This window comes from Convolutriloba macropyga, chromosome 10, assembly GCF_964194025.1.
Source record: "Convolutriloba macropyga chromosome 10, txConMacr16.3, whole genome shotgun sequence".
Taxonomy (NCBI): domain Eukaryota; kingdom Metazoa; phylum Xenacoelomorpha; order Acoela; family Convolutidae; genus Convolutriloba; species Convolutriloba macropyga.
The window spans coordinates 20,173,522-20,190,577 of NC_134477.1; the positions used below are offsets into that span (position 1 = coordinate 20,173,522).

A 17,056-nucleotide genomic window follows, 5' to 3' on the forward strand; every position below is an offset into this window, starting at 1 on the left:
AAAAGTAGGTCTGAGATTTCCAGTTTATACCCAATCAAAAAACAATCCTAATTACTCAGACATAGTTTTTTGCATTTCTTCATTTATGTGGGTTTCTTCATGACTCATATAAAGCCATTAAATATTAAGACCTAGCTTTTTTTTCAAAAAATTCATGTTCTAAAATTAGAATTATTTTATCGGAATTGTAATTAAAACGTAAGGTGAGAACAAAAAATTGTGTTTGAGAATGAATTCGCCATTCAGACAAACTGCGTTCAGAATTTTGATATTGAGAATTAATGACACTTGTCATATGCTTTGAGTAACGATGTGCATGTGAGACATTTTGAGCTAAAATGAGCAGATAACTTTCACAAGTACTTTTTTTTCACAAAGGAGCAGACTGTGAAGAAGCATTCAAATCGATATTATAGAGTCTCTGCTTTTGATTTTTTGTTTAGAGCAGAAATTACAGAGATTGTTTTTTTTCTGCTGAAATACTTCTTCCTTCAAACATTACCTCAAACTCTCTTGAGCAATGATGGGTTCCTCTAACGGCAGGTTGTAACTTTTTTTACATGAATTATGAGTCAATCCATGCAGTTCTTCTCTTCATTAGATTTCTCATTTGTCCCTTTCAATCAATAATGGTTTATATTATTTAAGTTTCATCTACAACAAGTGAAAGGTTCAATATACGGATAGCTGTCACAATTTGACTTTCGATTTCAATTACAATTTAAGAAAGTTGCTCTAAAGCAATACAACTTGAAATACAGAAGAAAAAGACCTAGGCAATTTGTTGAATCCTGAACATAAATGAGTTTGTCAGTTTGAAAATAATGCCGTATTACTTGATTAAATGCAATTAGATACTTTATTTGTAATTGCCATCTTTGCATTAGCCAAAATGAAAATGTGGTACTTCCAGTATTTTTTTCCAAAATTTACGAAATGTGAATTTTCTTTCTGAAAAAACGCACGCGGCTTTTGGTTCTCCAGAATTTCAACAGATGAAGTTGCATAATTGCTGACTCTGTTATGTGCGCAATAAATTTGCACGTAAAAAGTTTGAGGCAAAAAAGACAAACTGATGAAAATAACACTATTCCTCGACTCACCACTGACGATAGCCCAAGATCAACTCAAATTTTGTATTCAGCATTTAGAGTAGAAAAATATCCTGCAAATGTCCAGCTTGAATAATTTCAGTCCAGCGATTGGTCAGCATTACGCTTAGGTTTAAGCAAGAGTCCAGTGTAATTAATTTGTGCATATCTGAAGTCCAGCTGTTCTATATTTGAGTTAATATTGCTTTATAAGCTATTTGGACCAAGAAGGGTTTTTTCATACCACTTTTTAGTCGAGCTTTGTCTTCTCTTAAGTCGCAGGTCTAAACCACGGATGGTGAAGTCTGAAAACTGAAAATCAGTCAGATCAGAGCTGAATTCGGACGCATAAAAATCGCGCATAAAAATCGCGAACTAAACTCAAATAACTAAACAGATTAAACTAACAGAAATGTACAACTTTGTCAACAAATTTTAGTCTTTCTTCCGCATAATTTTGAACAAAATGTGCCCAAAAAACAAACCACTTCTAAACAACCCGGTGTTTTGCTTCTCAGTTGTTGTTAATAGTGAATTGGATCCAGCCTCTGAAGTGGATAACATTGGCAAAGTAACTTCCAGCATTGCAAACTGTATCACGTGGAAGGTGTCTCCTGTTAGCGTTGCTGTAGCTCGCAATTCCATACAGACACTCTGCTTCCATAGTCCCACATTTTAGTTTGTACAAGGGACCTCCATCGTCCATTAAGCAAATATTACCACCCTTGAAGTTTTGGAAGAGAGTTTTGGTACTATGTTTCAATTCATATCAGAAAACTTTTTTATTGGGATTCTTGTACGATCCAGGTGGATATCCTCTTTTCATTTTATGTGCAAAATATTCCAGTCCAGATGCACTGGTTAAAATAGGCCAAAAAATCATCCAAAATTCGAATAGGCAGGCTAACAATTTATTGCTTCATTTATTTGCCTTAGTGTCCTCGTTGAAAGGCCAATTCTAAGTTGGAGGAGCGTTTAGTTAATTATTTAACATAGTTTTAACATAGACAAGTTTTATCACGCCCTTATTGTCCTTGAGCGACCGATAGTATCCAAATTCTGGAGCATCAATGAGGAACAATGGGGATTTGTTTTAAAAGATTCCACAGAAAGAAAAAAAACAATGCATCAAGAGGGGCCGCTTTAAAATATATTTGCTGTAACAATGCTTATATCGATACTTTAGTTCTTTTTGTGCCACGTTAGGTCTATTATGAGAGAACAAAACTCAAAGAGCAGATCAGTACGTAAATACAAATTACTGTTAAAAACTGAAAACCAATAAAACAACCAAAACTTTGATTGGAACTGCCTTAACAAACAGAGATTGGAATGGGCGACCAGGTGTCGAAACTCACAAGCACAATCAAAATCTTAAACAAAGACTTGAGGCAGAGAATTACAAAATACAATCAAAAACAACTATTCGGAGAGCAAGCGCAGACTATTAGTGATCAAAGCCAACTGATTCAAAGAGAGAAACCAAAACTGAAATGGAAAGACAATGCGAATTTTGAAAGACAATAGGAGATCAACATCGATTGAGGAATCATTTTTAATCCAAAGTTACTTACCTACGGAAATAGAACAATTCGAAAATCAAATTGGAAAAAGCTCAAATTTTCCGCAATTTTCGGAATAACTAGACCAAACATTTTTCCAAAAATTACTTATAGATATAGAAACCATCCTAAAATTCTGGACTGCACAAAAATAGTAATTTGATCATTTGATTGATGGTAGGTTTCAATATCATCCTAATGACACAGTTTTTGATTCGGGGTAACAAACTGAAAATTTTTTCGCAGTCGTAGAATGTCAACTCAAGTATATCACTCAAGTCGCAGCAGAATTGATGAAAGAAAATTGGAATTTTTTTGTTGCAGTTTGTGAGAGTGTGGCATATTTTCAGAATATCAATTAGAATTGGAGACCACGTAGAGGGCGCATTTATGAGGAAATAGCTGAAATTAAAACCGTCATCACGGGTGCGAGAAAAAAAATTGTTGAAAATGAACAAACAGTTAGGTATAATTGCAACAGAAATTGATTGCACTTTTCAATGAAAAAAGGCTGAAATTTTGGCATGCAACCTACCAACATCCGATTTTTCAAATGATTGTATCTTATTAAATTAAATGGAGTATAATGAAAAGCAAAAAATAGAAAAGCTATAATCAGAGAAACAACATCAATGCCTTGCAAAAAGTATTGCACTCCATGAATTCAATTTTTAAAATGAGTTTTTGATTGTGTGATGGATTTCAATATTTTTTTAAATTAAAGTAACAAACTTTGGAGAATTGGCTACTGGGTACTGGTGCTTTTTTTGTGGAGAAAACATTCTTTATTCAAAAAATTGTTTGCGAAAATATATGCAAGTTTCTCCATAAGGATTGTCACGCATATCCCGGCCTCGTTGTTCTACAAATGAAATGTAGAGATTTTTTTAAACAAAATATAACAATAGACAAATAATTGCGTGCAGTAAACGAAAATATATTCAATGCTCGAAGTCTGATTAAAATGCATGAATTTTTCTAAACGGATTTTTACTGATCTGAAGAAAAGTATCAAAAAACTTTTTTCTCTTCTCAAAACGGTAAAAACCGGCGATATTCCTGACACAAATTTTCAGCCCGAAAAACAAACTTTTTCGGGAGACGTGATTTTCGAAATTAAGAGAAATACGAGAAGTAATTCTACTTAGAATTATCCAGCAATTTGCTGACAAAGAGGGATATTATTATTATTAACTAATGAGAGTTTTTCAAATCCATAGTTAGAAGATAAAACGCTCATTAAGTTAGATAATTCTCATTAGTGTTTCAGTTGTCCAAAAACAAAACCAAATTTTGTCTGTAATGACAAATAAACATGCCGAGAATCGGCTTTCGTTTGAATAGACAAATATTGTTGATCAGTTGTTATATACAATTTAAAACAATAATAATATCAAGAAAGAGTTTGGTTTTGTAAATGAGTACTAAAAATTTGAGTCTCACGTTTATTACTTATGAAAACCAATTAAATGTTTCGGATTAATCAAAGATAATTTTTAGAGAATAAACAATTTTTTTTGCACCCAGAGAAAAAATGGCAATTTAAAAGCTTGTTACATAAAAATGTTCCACTTATATGCTGCTAATTTCTGTCCCGATTAAAGAAATCAAAAATTGAAATCATTTTACCAAGGCAAATACAATAATGATTTATTCAATGTGCATACAACCTTCAAAAAATTGCGCACCAAATTTGGATGCAAAAAAGCACCAACAAAAGCACTGAACGAAATTTTTATCCAAGATGAACCAAGAGACGAATAGCTGCCGTTCTGAAGCGAAAATAAGGTTCAGGATAGAGAAAAATGGACGTTTCAACTCTTGGAAAGATATCGAAACGACCGATGCCCAAATTAATTAAAGACAAAAAATGTTTAACAGGAAGTTAAAAAGTGCAATTTGAGTTTGCAAACATTATTTTCGTGTCCTGTCATCAATTAAAAAAATGATTGTTTTTTTTTCAGAGAGAAAACTGGACAAGAAAATGTTGCTATTGTTTTCATTATAAATATGATGAAAGATTTTTTTTCAGAGAACAGACAAGATAGTGTAAGTTGTTAAATTTTTTTTTAATTCTATAAAATGAAATCGAAATGGAATTCAAAATTTTTCAATTGTTGTTGTTCTGAAAAAGAACTTTTCTTGAAGCCATTACGCTAAAGGTGGCACGAGGCCATTGTTTCAATTAGCCAGAACAAGGCCTCATGTCCAGGAAATTTTGGCTTGGGGTTTTAATTCTCCTAAACTTTAAAAAGCAAATGAGTCACAAACCGAATTTATTACCCGCTGATTTGAAAACTTTTCAAGAAAATTTCAATGGTTAATGACAGTTTAGCCTTAAAACCCACACAATAACCTAGAAATTGCATTCAACAGCTGCAAAACGGCTTAATACGGCAATTGAAAAACACCTTATTAAATTAAAGCTTACACAAATAAATCTTTCGATAATAGTCTGCTTTCGATAATAAAACTCCGCCACATATTGTTCCTTACATTTAATTGAAAGCGTAAATTATAACAATCGTAGATTTACTAAACTGTTGCAGTTTTTTCAATCTTGCAAAAATTTCTGCCTCAAAATTAGACTAAAACTTCATCAAAATAACTGCGTATGGAGTTCCAGTCATGCTTTTAAATAGTTCTTATCTTTCTGCGCATACAGGAAAAAGTTGGCAAATTTAAATTAAGTTTCTTTGCTGTGTACAACAATCAACAGTCATCTTCTGCGAGGAACAGTTTTTGGGACACATTAACTTCAAGGAAAAAAGAACCAACCAAATTTTTGGACAAAATTTGCGAACAAAATATCATAAACAAAATAATGTCCAAAAAGAAAAATTGTCAGCACAATGTTGAGAAAAAATGAATGGGTGTTTCAAACGAAACAAGAAAACAAACAATGAACACAGTCATAGTCGATTTTTTATATTTGAAATCAAGTAATGACTTTGTGCACGTAAATTTAAGTGGACAACAAAAACGAAGGAACACTTGCGATATTTGAGAACTATGGTTGATTCAATTTTAACTTTCTTAAATTCTAATCCTGAAACTCTTCTCAACATTTGGCTCCGGTGATCAGATCAATGATTCTTATACTGCATACAATAATAATCGAGAAACGATTATTGTTTAGGTATTTGTACTCTCGCTGGCGTCAAACAGGACAACGGATAAATCGAAAGATACATTGGGAATCAGAGTTTGCCAAACGAGAAAAAGTTTCAAAATGTCAAAAGATTGTTTAATGAAAACTGACGAATTACTGACAGAGTTGTTTTTCATGGTGAGAAAAAATCGAAGAACAAAACAGCTTATTAAAAGCAGACAACCACTCCCTACAACAAAAAAGCATTCGAAGAGGAATAATCTTCCTCTTGGGGTATGTAAATTTAATATTGCACGCAGATATTAAAACCTGCGCCATTTGAAAGAAACATTAGCAACTTTAATAGTTAGTTTTATGTCTAGCAGGACGCGGAACCTCTAATCTTGATTTAAAATATTCTACTAGAAACAAAATAAATGACAATATTTTTTAAAACTTTTAAACTTTAATCAGCTTTTTATAAATATTCACTTGTTCAAACTCTATTATCCGCGTCACAAAATCACGAATCAGAAATTACCAAAAAATTTTACTTTAAGCTATTCCAAAATTCCTTCCTGAACGACTGGTGAGGTGCATATGACATCTGGCCTACACATGTTGATGTCAAACACACTAGTTGCTTCAAATTCTGTCTGATGGAACAGCATCTCCTAAAATGGGAAAGAAAAATAACAATATCAAGTGCATGTCCAATTATGTATGATTTGTATTTAAGTGACAAATTTCTTAGTTATATAATTCCCGGTTATTGCTGCTAACTGAATCCTTTGGGAATCAATTAACGGAAACTCAGCTCCCAGAAAAAATTAATTATCTAAAATGCCTGTACAGCTGCAGAAAGACCCACAGAATGGCGTTTTTACATTTTGGGTTTCACTTTGGCAACCCGCTGGTCGTCACTTGTTATTGGGATTTTTTTCCCTCAGTGGAAATTGGGGATTTTAAAATTTATTATCAAAAATCAACAGTTATTGTTATATTTGAGTGTTATTTCAAAGCACGTTTTAATACTCTGGAAACTTTTGCTGCCATTAAGCCGCATATTTGAAATCTGAATTGAATGTCAAATTATATGAAGAGAACAGTTCTTTCATATAAGTACACAAAAATATATAGCATTGGGAAGAAAATGGAATATCGATTGTTGTTATTTCTGATCAGGCTAATTCTTCATTAAAGTGCTAATTGTTAATTGCTAATAATAACTGACAAAAAAACTCACAATGTGACATTATCCGAGACAATTTGCATGCTGAAGAGGCTCGGATTATTAACTGTATTCCCCGTATTAAAATGCAATTTTTATACAATCGCCCAATTATTACCATATAAAGGAAGTTAAATTTTTGCTCGGTTTGGGTGTGTGAGTGAAATCCAATCCATGCGAGGATTAAGACACGTCACAAGTAATTAACAGCCATTTCGGAAAGTTTGTTCCAATTTGCTTAAAGGTGCCAATTGGACTCATGCAATAGTACAACTAGCTGATGCTGATCTAATACATTCTCCTTGCACACAATGCCAACCCTTTTTAACCAAAAGAAAAAAGGAAAGCAAAAAACGTGACAACGTCAGCATTATTCAAGTAAAAATAATTAATCAAATTTCAGCACTCATAAATGCTACAGCATATAACATCCTCAGTCGCGAAGTTCTGTTCGGCAGTGATAGATTGATATCAATTTTCACGGCCGCACTGGGGTAAGGCCAAATGCGCTAATGCATTATTGAAGCTTGCAAAACAAAGCTTGAAAACAAACAATAAAATAACAAACTTCTGTCACAATTTTACAGTTTTCGATCTGATGAGCTTTCAATTTATTGTCCGGTAAGCTTTTTTGATCAGAGAATCGCATGTAAGTGTATTGTGCAGGATCTTTCAGACAATCAAAAGGAACAACTAATCAAAATGGCGTATATGCAGCCAAAATGCAATGAATAAGCAGTTCAACCAATATATTTGAACATAACCGACTAACCTCGGGGCAAATTTTATTCAAGCAACCGACAGAGGTTGCCATTGGCAATAACCACCTGGGGTTTGCAAATGCTAGCTCAAGGCAAGGGTTGAGTTGAGCATGCTGGGGTGCGGGGGGAGGCTGGTGGATGATAAGGGAGGGGTTAAAACTTCTAAGAACCGCCTTTCCTTTTAAAATTTTACATTTCCTGAGCAGTTTCAGTGAATTGCAAACTTAGAGACTAGAAAGGTGTCAGACCTGTTTATCCCATTTTTGAGGACGAAAAGTTGAAAGCATCAAACGAAAAATCGCTCACCAAAAACAATGCATTATAATAGCGCAGGACTAATATAATTGCTACAAATTTTGTTTGAGAGCAATTAATAATTAGAGTCCAGGAGAGAGTAAAAAATTTTTAGCCAGGACGTCATTGATACCGTTGTGAAATGAACTCGAGCTGATATTACCACTAAAGATAATGTTTTCGTAAATACCAGCTGCATCGAATCGTTAAACCCTTACCAGATATCCGGGGAATCATACCAAAAACCTCAAGTGTTCAATTGTTGCCAGAAATTCGGAAAAAAATATTAGATTCGTGAGTTAACTACCAGGGAAACTCAATTTTCATAACCCTTGCAAAAAATTGCAGAATTATTATATCATAAGAAAGTTCCTTCTCAACAGTTTTCATGTAGTTCTCGCATTTTACTGTAAAAGTTTCTGAGATCTCGTTAGAATTTCCATTTTTTTTGAAGTGCATTTGTATTTTGGCTCATATGTGCAGTTTTTTTAAATTTCCCACGTTTTTGTGTGGGCGCACAAGGCAAAGGTTGTGCACAAAAGACAAATTCTGTTATATGTTGTTGCATAATTTTTGCTAATGCATGCGGTCTTATGGCAGTTTTTACTTCGTCCACTAATTTTTTTGCATTATCTGTCGGTCAATGGGGCAGACTTTGGATCGTCTTTGGGTATGACTTCGACTCGATCGTAAGTACTGATGCGTTTATGTTTCTCGTTAAAAGAATTCCTCACTGTGTATGTTTGAACGCAACATACCCCCTGTGTGCGTTCAAAAATGGTCTGCGTCATAAACGAGGACAAAGAGATAACCTCGACCTGGGTTGAGATCAACGTAATTGTTTTCACCAAAATTGAAGTGAAAAATAAAATAGCAAAACAAAATGTCGTTTACTGCATGTCATTTGTGAAAAAAGTTATAAGATTTATTTTTGCAGGTAACAGCTTTGCCTATAAATTTGCTACTGTAAACAATAGTTAACTCCAATTTGATTTTTATGTCACTCAGCCATATAAAATTCTGAAGTCACCTTCTTAGCGCAGCATTACTCATAAAATATTTTTACCAGTACCCTGTTATCAGTCTCACTTACTGTTTTAATGTGATGTTTTCTGATCTTAATTGTATTGCTGCTCGCACAATGGTCTGATTAGAGGTGTCTTGCATAAAAACTGATTAGAGTGCAGGGTCTGGACGATGGTCTGATCAGAGGTGTCTGTTGTCTGGAAGCTCAACCTGGGTTTTGCAGGTAGGTGGCGAGCGCATAGGAGTTTGAGTGTCAGAAATTAAGCACTTGATAAAATTTAAATGATGCTACGTATGATTTACAGTTTCCTTTCGGGACAATCAAATCAGGTTTAAAATGTGGCGATACAAAAAATACATTTGCCCGACTGCCACGAGGGTGCTCTACAGAGTATTTTTAATCAACGACGAGTCTCTCTTCATGCTGAGTTTTCGAGTTCTACATTCGAGGCTACCCAGATTGAGGTCCTCATCCAAAATGACTTGTGAAAATGAACATCCAGACCGCTTTTTACCATTGAAGATAGCCAGGCAGACCGATATCGTCTATCATCCAGACTTTTAACTTCCTGAAAATTCTCGTGTTCTTTCATAAGTCCTTATGAAAAGACCCATCCAGACCAAATTGATATATGATCCTGACTTTAGCTCGTTCACGTTACTTATGAAAACAACTAGGGAGACCATTTGCATGATTAATAAATTAATAAATCACTGTTTTTCACTCGCTGACATTTCAACTAACCTGCAGTTGAGCTGGGAAGAACACATTGTGAGTAGTAGGTCGAGTGCTTCCCATTCCACACGCACCCAACAGTGTGGTAAACATGTCTGCTGACCTCAAATTCTGTCCACAGATTGGAATTGAACTCTGAGACGCATTGGCAATTGGACGCAATGTCTTGAGAAGAGCGATGTCGTTTTTGGGATCTTGTCCCGCCATAGAGAACCTGGCAAAATATTTAAACTGTTAAAGCATTAGAGAAAATCACAGGAAAGGTCAAAGTAACAGCGAAAAAGTTATCAATATTATAATGGAAACTAAGAATTGCCAAAAGTAATGCAGCGAGCCGGAGGTCAATCTGACTGTGGGTCCAGTTTTCGCCGCTATTCACTTCTAAGAAAGTAAAAATTTATTAAATTTGGCAATAAATTCGCCGCTCATATTAGAAAAGGCATTGTACTAAAGTGACCTAGGCTTAAAACGAAACGTGAAAGGATCCAAAAGCCAAATTTTGTGTTTACTTGCAACGTATTTAAGACAATAGATGATTTTTCATTGAAAAATTGACGAGAAGTGGACTTAGGGTCAGGTACTTAATAGTTCCGACCCCTCTTGAGGAGGAACTATATACTCAAATGGGTTTTTTGTTCAGACATTTTTGGAACTGAAATGATATTTTGAATTTCGTTTTCTAGAGCAAGTTATTGTGGTTGAAATGAATATAAGACCGATTCGCGTTACTTTCATTCACATTTTCTGAAGATTTTGTACAAAAATTTTGTCAATTCTGCTAAAACATGTAAAAGATTTAACAATAGCAGTGTTGATATTATTCAGGACAAGCAAGTATTAATGATTATATTGATTTATTTGTTGGCTAAAATTTCGGCTAAATGTTTCAAAACTCAGCCTTTTTCATCAAAAATTGCCCTAAAATTTCATTAGTCCAGTTCGATTAATATTGCCGAAGATAAACACACAAAAACAACTAACACATTTTTGTAACCTACAAAGGGAGGTAATCCTACTTTCAGTTCCATTGAGAGGAGTCTGGAATTAAAATTTTGCCGTTTTTTTTTTACTTTACTCATTGATTATCAGATACGCATAATTTATTTTTGATCTTTTAACTACAAAATTATCTAGATCTTAAAATTCTAAACAATTGAGTGTTCCTAATGGACAAAAAGCATTAGCAAGGCTGGCTTTGATCCAATCTTGGACTGTTACAATACAAAAAAAATCGAACTGTTTTTTTTTCTGTTTATTAAAAGAACAGGACAAATCAAATAAAAGATCACTGTTGTTAGGTCCTATTGGTTTTCTAAGCAGTTTCAAATTAATGCATCAAATTTTTCTATTCGAAAGATTTTGGTCTTTCTGAATGAAACTAAAAAATTATAATTGCTAAAAAAACGATGGCTTTTTGAACTTTGTCACTATTTTCTTCTTGATTTGTTCAACTTGTAGCTTAGTGTCAGCAAAGATAGAGTGCTTTTCGTTTTTTTCTTTCTACTGATTTGAAATTTATTCTTAGTTGCGGCTTTACGCGTTAAGTTAGGGTTTTCTGCTTTGATACAACTAGAAGTCACAATTTTTTAGGCATTGGCCCGTTTTTCACCTTTTTTCTTGATTGTCGCATTATCACATCATAAACACATATTTCATTATTGGCGATCAAATTTTTTAATATTGAACATGTTATGGTCTTTAAAGGCATATATTATGAATTTAAGGGCTTCGACACCCTCTCTCGAAAAATTTAATTGAATTTTTACATTTGGCTTTAACTGTCGTTTTTACTTTGTATTTTTGTTTGCATGAAAATTCCAGGATAATTAAAGGTTTCATTGTATTTTAGTGGAGGCATAAATGGGCCAATTTTCTGATTTGAGTTGATAGTTCTTGACTTTGAAGACAATTCTTTTCAAAAAAAAATAAAAAAACACATTTTAATTTTGCATTTTTGTTCTTTTTTTCTATTTGTCACCTAGTATCGTTAATCACAGATGAACTTTTGGTTGAGGAAATTTGCAAATTTACCTTGTTTTCAAAGAATCATATTCGTGAGTTAACTACCAGACGGTTGCCATTGGCAATGACCACCTGGGGTTTGCAAATGCTGGCTCTAGGCAAGGGTTTAGTTGAGCATGCTGGGATGCTGCGGGAGGCTGGTGGATGATAAGGGAGGGGTTAAAACTTCTAAGAACCGCCTTTCGTTTTAAAATTTTACATTTGCTAAGCAGTTTCAGTGAATCGAATATTAAAGATTAGAAGGGTGTAAGACCTGTTTATCCCATTTTTGAGGACGAAAAGTTGAAAGCATCAAACGAAAAATCGCTCACCAAAACCAATGCATTAAAATACCGCAGGACTAAAATAATTGCTACAAATTTTGTTTGAGAGCAATTAATAACTAGAGTCCAGGACAGAGTAATAAACTTTTAGCCAGGACGCCATTGATACCGTTGTGAAATGAACTTGAGCTGACATTACCACTAAAGATAATGTTTTTGTAAATACCAGCTGCATCGAATCGTTAAACCCTTACCAGATATCCGGGGAATCATACCAAAAACCTCAAGTATTAAATTTTTACCTGAAAAATCGGAAAAAAGTATCATATTTGTGAGTTAACTACCAAGGAAACTCAATTTTTATAACCTTTGCAAAGAATTACAGAATTGTCATGTCATAAGAAAGTTCTCAACAGTTTTCATGTATTTCTCGCATTTTACTGTAAAAGTTTCTGAAATCTCGATACAATTTTCAATTCTTTTTAAGTTCAATTGTATTTTGGCTCATCTGTGCAGTTTTTTTATTTCCCACGTTTTTGTGTGGGTGCACAAGGCAAAGGCTGTGCACAAAAGACAAATTCTGTTATATATTGTTGCATAATTTTTGCTTATGCATGCGGTCTTGTGGCAGTTTTTACTTCGTCCCCAATTTTTTTGCAATATCTGTCTGTCAATGGGGCAGACAGACTTTGGATCGTTTTTGGGTATGACTTTGACTCGATCGTAAATACTGATGCGTTTATGTTTCTCGTTGAAAGAAATCCTCACTGAGTATGTTTGAACGCAACATACCCACTGTGTGCGTTCAAAAATGGTCTGCGTCATGAACGAGGACAAATGATAATCTCGACCTGGGTTGAGATGAACGTAATTGTTTTCCCCAAAAATTGAAGCGAAGAAGAAAATGTCGTTTACTGCATGTCATTTATGAAAAAAGTAAAAGTTTTCTTTTTGCAGGTAACAGCTTTGCCTATAAAATTGCTACCGTAAACAATAGTTAACTCCAATTTGATTTTTATGTCACTCAGCCATATAAAATTCCGAAGTCACCTTCTTAGCGCAGCATTACTCACAAAATGTTATGCAAGTAAACTGTTATCAGTCTCATTTACTGTTTTAATATGATGTTTTCTGATCTTAATTGTATTGCTGCTCGCACACTGGTCTGATCAGAGGCGTCTTGCATAAAAACTGATTAGAGTGCAGGGTCTGGATGATGGTCTGATTAGAGATGTCCGTTGTCTGGAAGCTCAACCTGGGTTTTGCAGGTAGGTGGTTTTTTTCTTAAAAAAGACACGGTTTTTTCTTAAAAAAGTTTAACTGATTTTTGATTTTTGTCTATAGTTGACGGTTTCTGTAGACATATTTCAAATAATTACAGGTGTAAAGCGCTTATTTTGGGCGAATAAGCAAAACTATATTTTTTCATTTTGTAGCTAATGGCTTTCGAGTATTTGAATTCAATTTTTCTCGAAGAATACAAAATTATTGCTTAATTTTGCTTTCTTTTCACGTTTTTGTCTACTTGTTAACTATTCTCATTTATGAGAGGTTGCTTACCACGTAAACGATGTTCGCGGAAAGTTCAATTGAACATATGTTGAGGGGCAAAATAGGGCTTTACGGCTTTGACAGTGTTTTTTTGCAAGTTTTAATTGAGTTTTTTTTGTTGTTTCTACTTGTTGTTCTTTGTAAAACCGAATAAAAAAGTTTATAATGAAAGAACTTAATGCCCTCTCATAGAAGCGTATGTGACCATAAACATGTTGGATGTTTTCATTTGCTATTTAATGGTTTTCATCACTTTGAATTTAATTGTTTTTAAAAATTAGGCCAATTTGTTTTTTTGCTTTTTTGTTCTTTTTTTTTTGTTTTTTTTGTTCTTTTTTTTTGCTTTTTTTGTTCTTTTCGTCTAATTTTTACCGAGCCTTATTATCAATTGGTCCCATATCTTTTGTAGTGAAGCACCAGTTATTTTGTTTAGTTTCACTTTTGTTTGACGCCACTTTGACCTTGTTAATGAGTTTTTTTTTAAATTGGACATAAATTTTTGGATGTAATTAATGTTTGTTGTTATTGTCGTCTGATTTTGTTGTTCGTCTCGACTTGTTTTCTTAATAGCTGACTTCATCAATGTAATGGGGCATTTTTTACACCATTGAGGTCTTTGCGTTGGAGGCCCTCTTTTTGCTCATACACATTTTTTTGAAAAATACTCGAATTTTTGGGGGTTTTCTATCTGTTCCTCATATGGAAGACAATTATGCCAAAAATGAGGATGAGCGGGGTCGGAACTCTATGTGCAAACGCACATTACCGAGCCTCCTTGTCTAATCTCTTTGCACATATTTTTTGAATCCAACGTGGAATCTAAGAATTTTTAATCAAAGAATTTGTGAATCTAAGGGGGAATTTAAACCATGGCTTGATTGCCATTTATAGTGCTAAGGTTTTTAAACTGACCCTGGTGCAACAAATATCTTTTCCACTCCGTAGTTCGTCTTGTGGGAAGCAACTGTGTTGAAGTCACCCAGCTCCACTTGAATGTCATCAGCTGAAACAAAAGTGAGAATTTATCAAGAAGCCGCGTATAGCTTATGTGGTATCGCAATATAAACATTGAAACGATTGTCTTCACATGTTCACAGGTCGGATATGGCTCCAAAATAGTTACTCCTTTAAAAAATATTAATCAATGACTTCATTTGTGTTGTGGTTTCGTTCTGATTACATAAATTTCTGTTCTTTAAATTCTATTTCTTGTTTTGCAATACATGATTTCATTGCAATCTCTTTCTATACACATTTTGTGTATATACAGCAAAGGAAACCTAGTGCTCTTTTTTAAAATAAAAATTGGACCTTCAGTCTTTCAAAGAATAATATCAACAATAATAATTAATGAATTTTTCCATACATATATCTAACAGTCACCTCAATGAATAGAAATAAGCCATTTATTGTTTTATATTTTTTAAAAAATTTTTTTAAATTTAATTTGAATTTCTCCTGTTAATTTATAAAGCACACGCAGAAATTGTGGACACAGCAGAATCCACTATTAAAAATCCATAAATCCAAAATTTCATCAGGAGTGGACGTTTGCAAATACTAACGTATCTTAATTAAGCGCCCAGATTTTATTTAAAGACAAGTTTTTTTTAACGTATCGTTTTGAATGATCAAGCTATATTGAAGTGCATTGACTAGTTTTTAACTTTTATACAGGACATGGTCTCTTGTTCAAGCTGAGGTAGTATTTTTTGTTTCAGTAGAAAATTTATCAAAATTCTACCGCGATAACCCAGAGATGTCCGAGTTGAAATTCTTTTTGACGTTTTTGTTTGTATAAAGCGAGTGGTTTTCGAGCGAGTATTGTACGAAAAATTTTGATTTGCGGTCAAAATCTCATTCATCATTTTGTTTGAATGTAACCCAAAGTATGATTTAAGGCTGAATGAAAGCAGATGTTTTATGTACAATTCACAAATTGTCAAAATTTTGAACTCGAATAAAGTATCAAAGATGGAGTCACTTGGTTTCTTTCTAAAGACAATTCTCAAAATTTTCTTTTGTAACCGTTCAATTTTTTGAAGCTTATTCAACGTTGTTCCACCATAAATAAGAAGTCCATACTCAAAAATTGGTACCACTGTAGTTTTGTAGAACATCAAAACGGTGTTGCGACTGCAAGTTTAGGAAGGCAACCGATTAGGCCGATAGAGTTTTCAATGAATGTTCTCTTTTTTGAGGTCACTCAAATGAGCACCAGCATTAGGTCACTCACTTTGAACACATAATGGTTGTAGACATAACATATAACTACAACCCATGCTGAGGTCCAGTCCGAAGTGACCTCTGATCAGAACGACCCAGAAAAAATTGACCAAGACTATGCGACCGCTGAGCCACTATTTTGCGATCACAAGTACAATGTTTATAGAGTCTTGAAGACTTAGACAAGGTCGAAGTGTTTAAATGGGTTAGGGTTAGGGTTAGGGTTAGGGTTAGGGATATCATAACATAGATACCAAATTGCGCACATCATGATTTTCGTCCGCTCATCCCTTTCACAGTAACTTGAATGTAACATTTTCAATTTTAGAGTGCAAAAACTTGTTTACATGCATTACTTCTTTTTTGAACATCTTGTGGTCTTCACCTCTGTAGCTCGCACACATTTTGTGTGCCAAAATAGACTAGAATTTCATATAACTTAGTGTTTAGAACAAGAAATCTCGGTACGGCCATGTCCTCACAAGTAATCTCGGTAGGCAACTCCTTACAGGTCGGATCAAATTTTGATCTCGGATCTCAGCCTGGGATCCAATCTGACAAAGTGTACAGAATTTTTGGAAGTTATTTAAAACAACTCACGATCTAGAAAAAAGACGCAGTGAGCAGCTGTAGCTAGGAAGCGTTCATTCAATATTGTTGCTCCACAAAAAGTAAATAAATAGCGAATGGTTGCGTAAAAAGGCCGCGGGGGACTATCTAACCCATTCACAATTAATGAGTGGGTCGATTTATACATAGGAATTGGTTTCTCAATTAGGGTTGCCTTGGAATTGATTTTGGCAATTAATGGTATTAAAAAAGTCAAAATTATAATCAAATTCATCCTTATGAATATTTCTATTAATTCTTGCTAGATTAGCGCCTGGATTGAATTACAAATTATTAATTAAAATGATTTAGAAACGAAATTCTTGTTTAGCTATTCAAATATTTACTGAAATTGTTGAGTTGAATAATCAACATTTCATGAGGAGTAAACCTGATCCAAGGATTTTTCGAATTAAGTTTTGAAATTAAGGCTTCAATTGAGTGTTTTGATCATGGCCGCAAATATAAACTAATTAGTTGTTTGATTTAGCTCTATGAGGTCAGCCTTGGAAAAACATAAGACAAGGCTCATTCTAGAGGTGAGAAAATAATTTAGAGAATCAAGGGTAAAAACTTATCAACCGCTGAAACCA

The 17,056-nt window shown here is 33.9% G+C and overlaps 1 protein-coding gene across 1 annotated transcript; it reads right to left on the reverse strand.

The window, feature by feature from the left end:
* Nucleotides 1–1,605: 1,605 nt before the first annotated feature.
* LOC142347952 (trypsin Tyr p 3.0101-like) lies at nt 1,606–16,611 on the reverse strand. The gene is made up of 4 exons (XM_075399117.1): nt 16,455–16,611; nt 14,541–14,631; nt 9,802–10,006; nt 1,606–1,815 (listed from the first exon to the last, which is right to left on the reverse strand). The coding sequence occupies exons 1-4, from the start codon at nt 16,609–16,611 to the stop codon at nt 1,606–1,608; spliced, it is 663 nt and encodes a 220-aa protein (XP_075255232.1).
* Nucleotides 16,612–17,056: the final 445 nt, after the last annotated feature.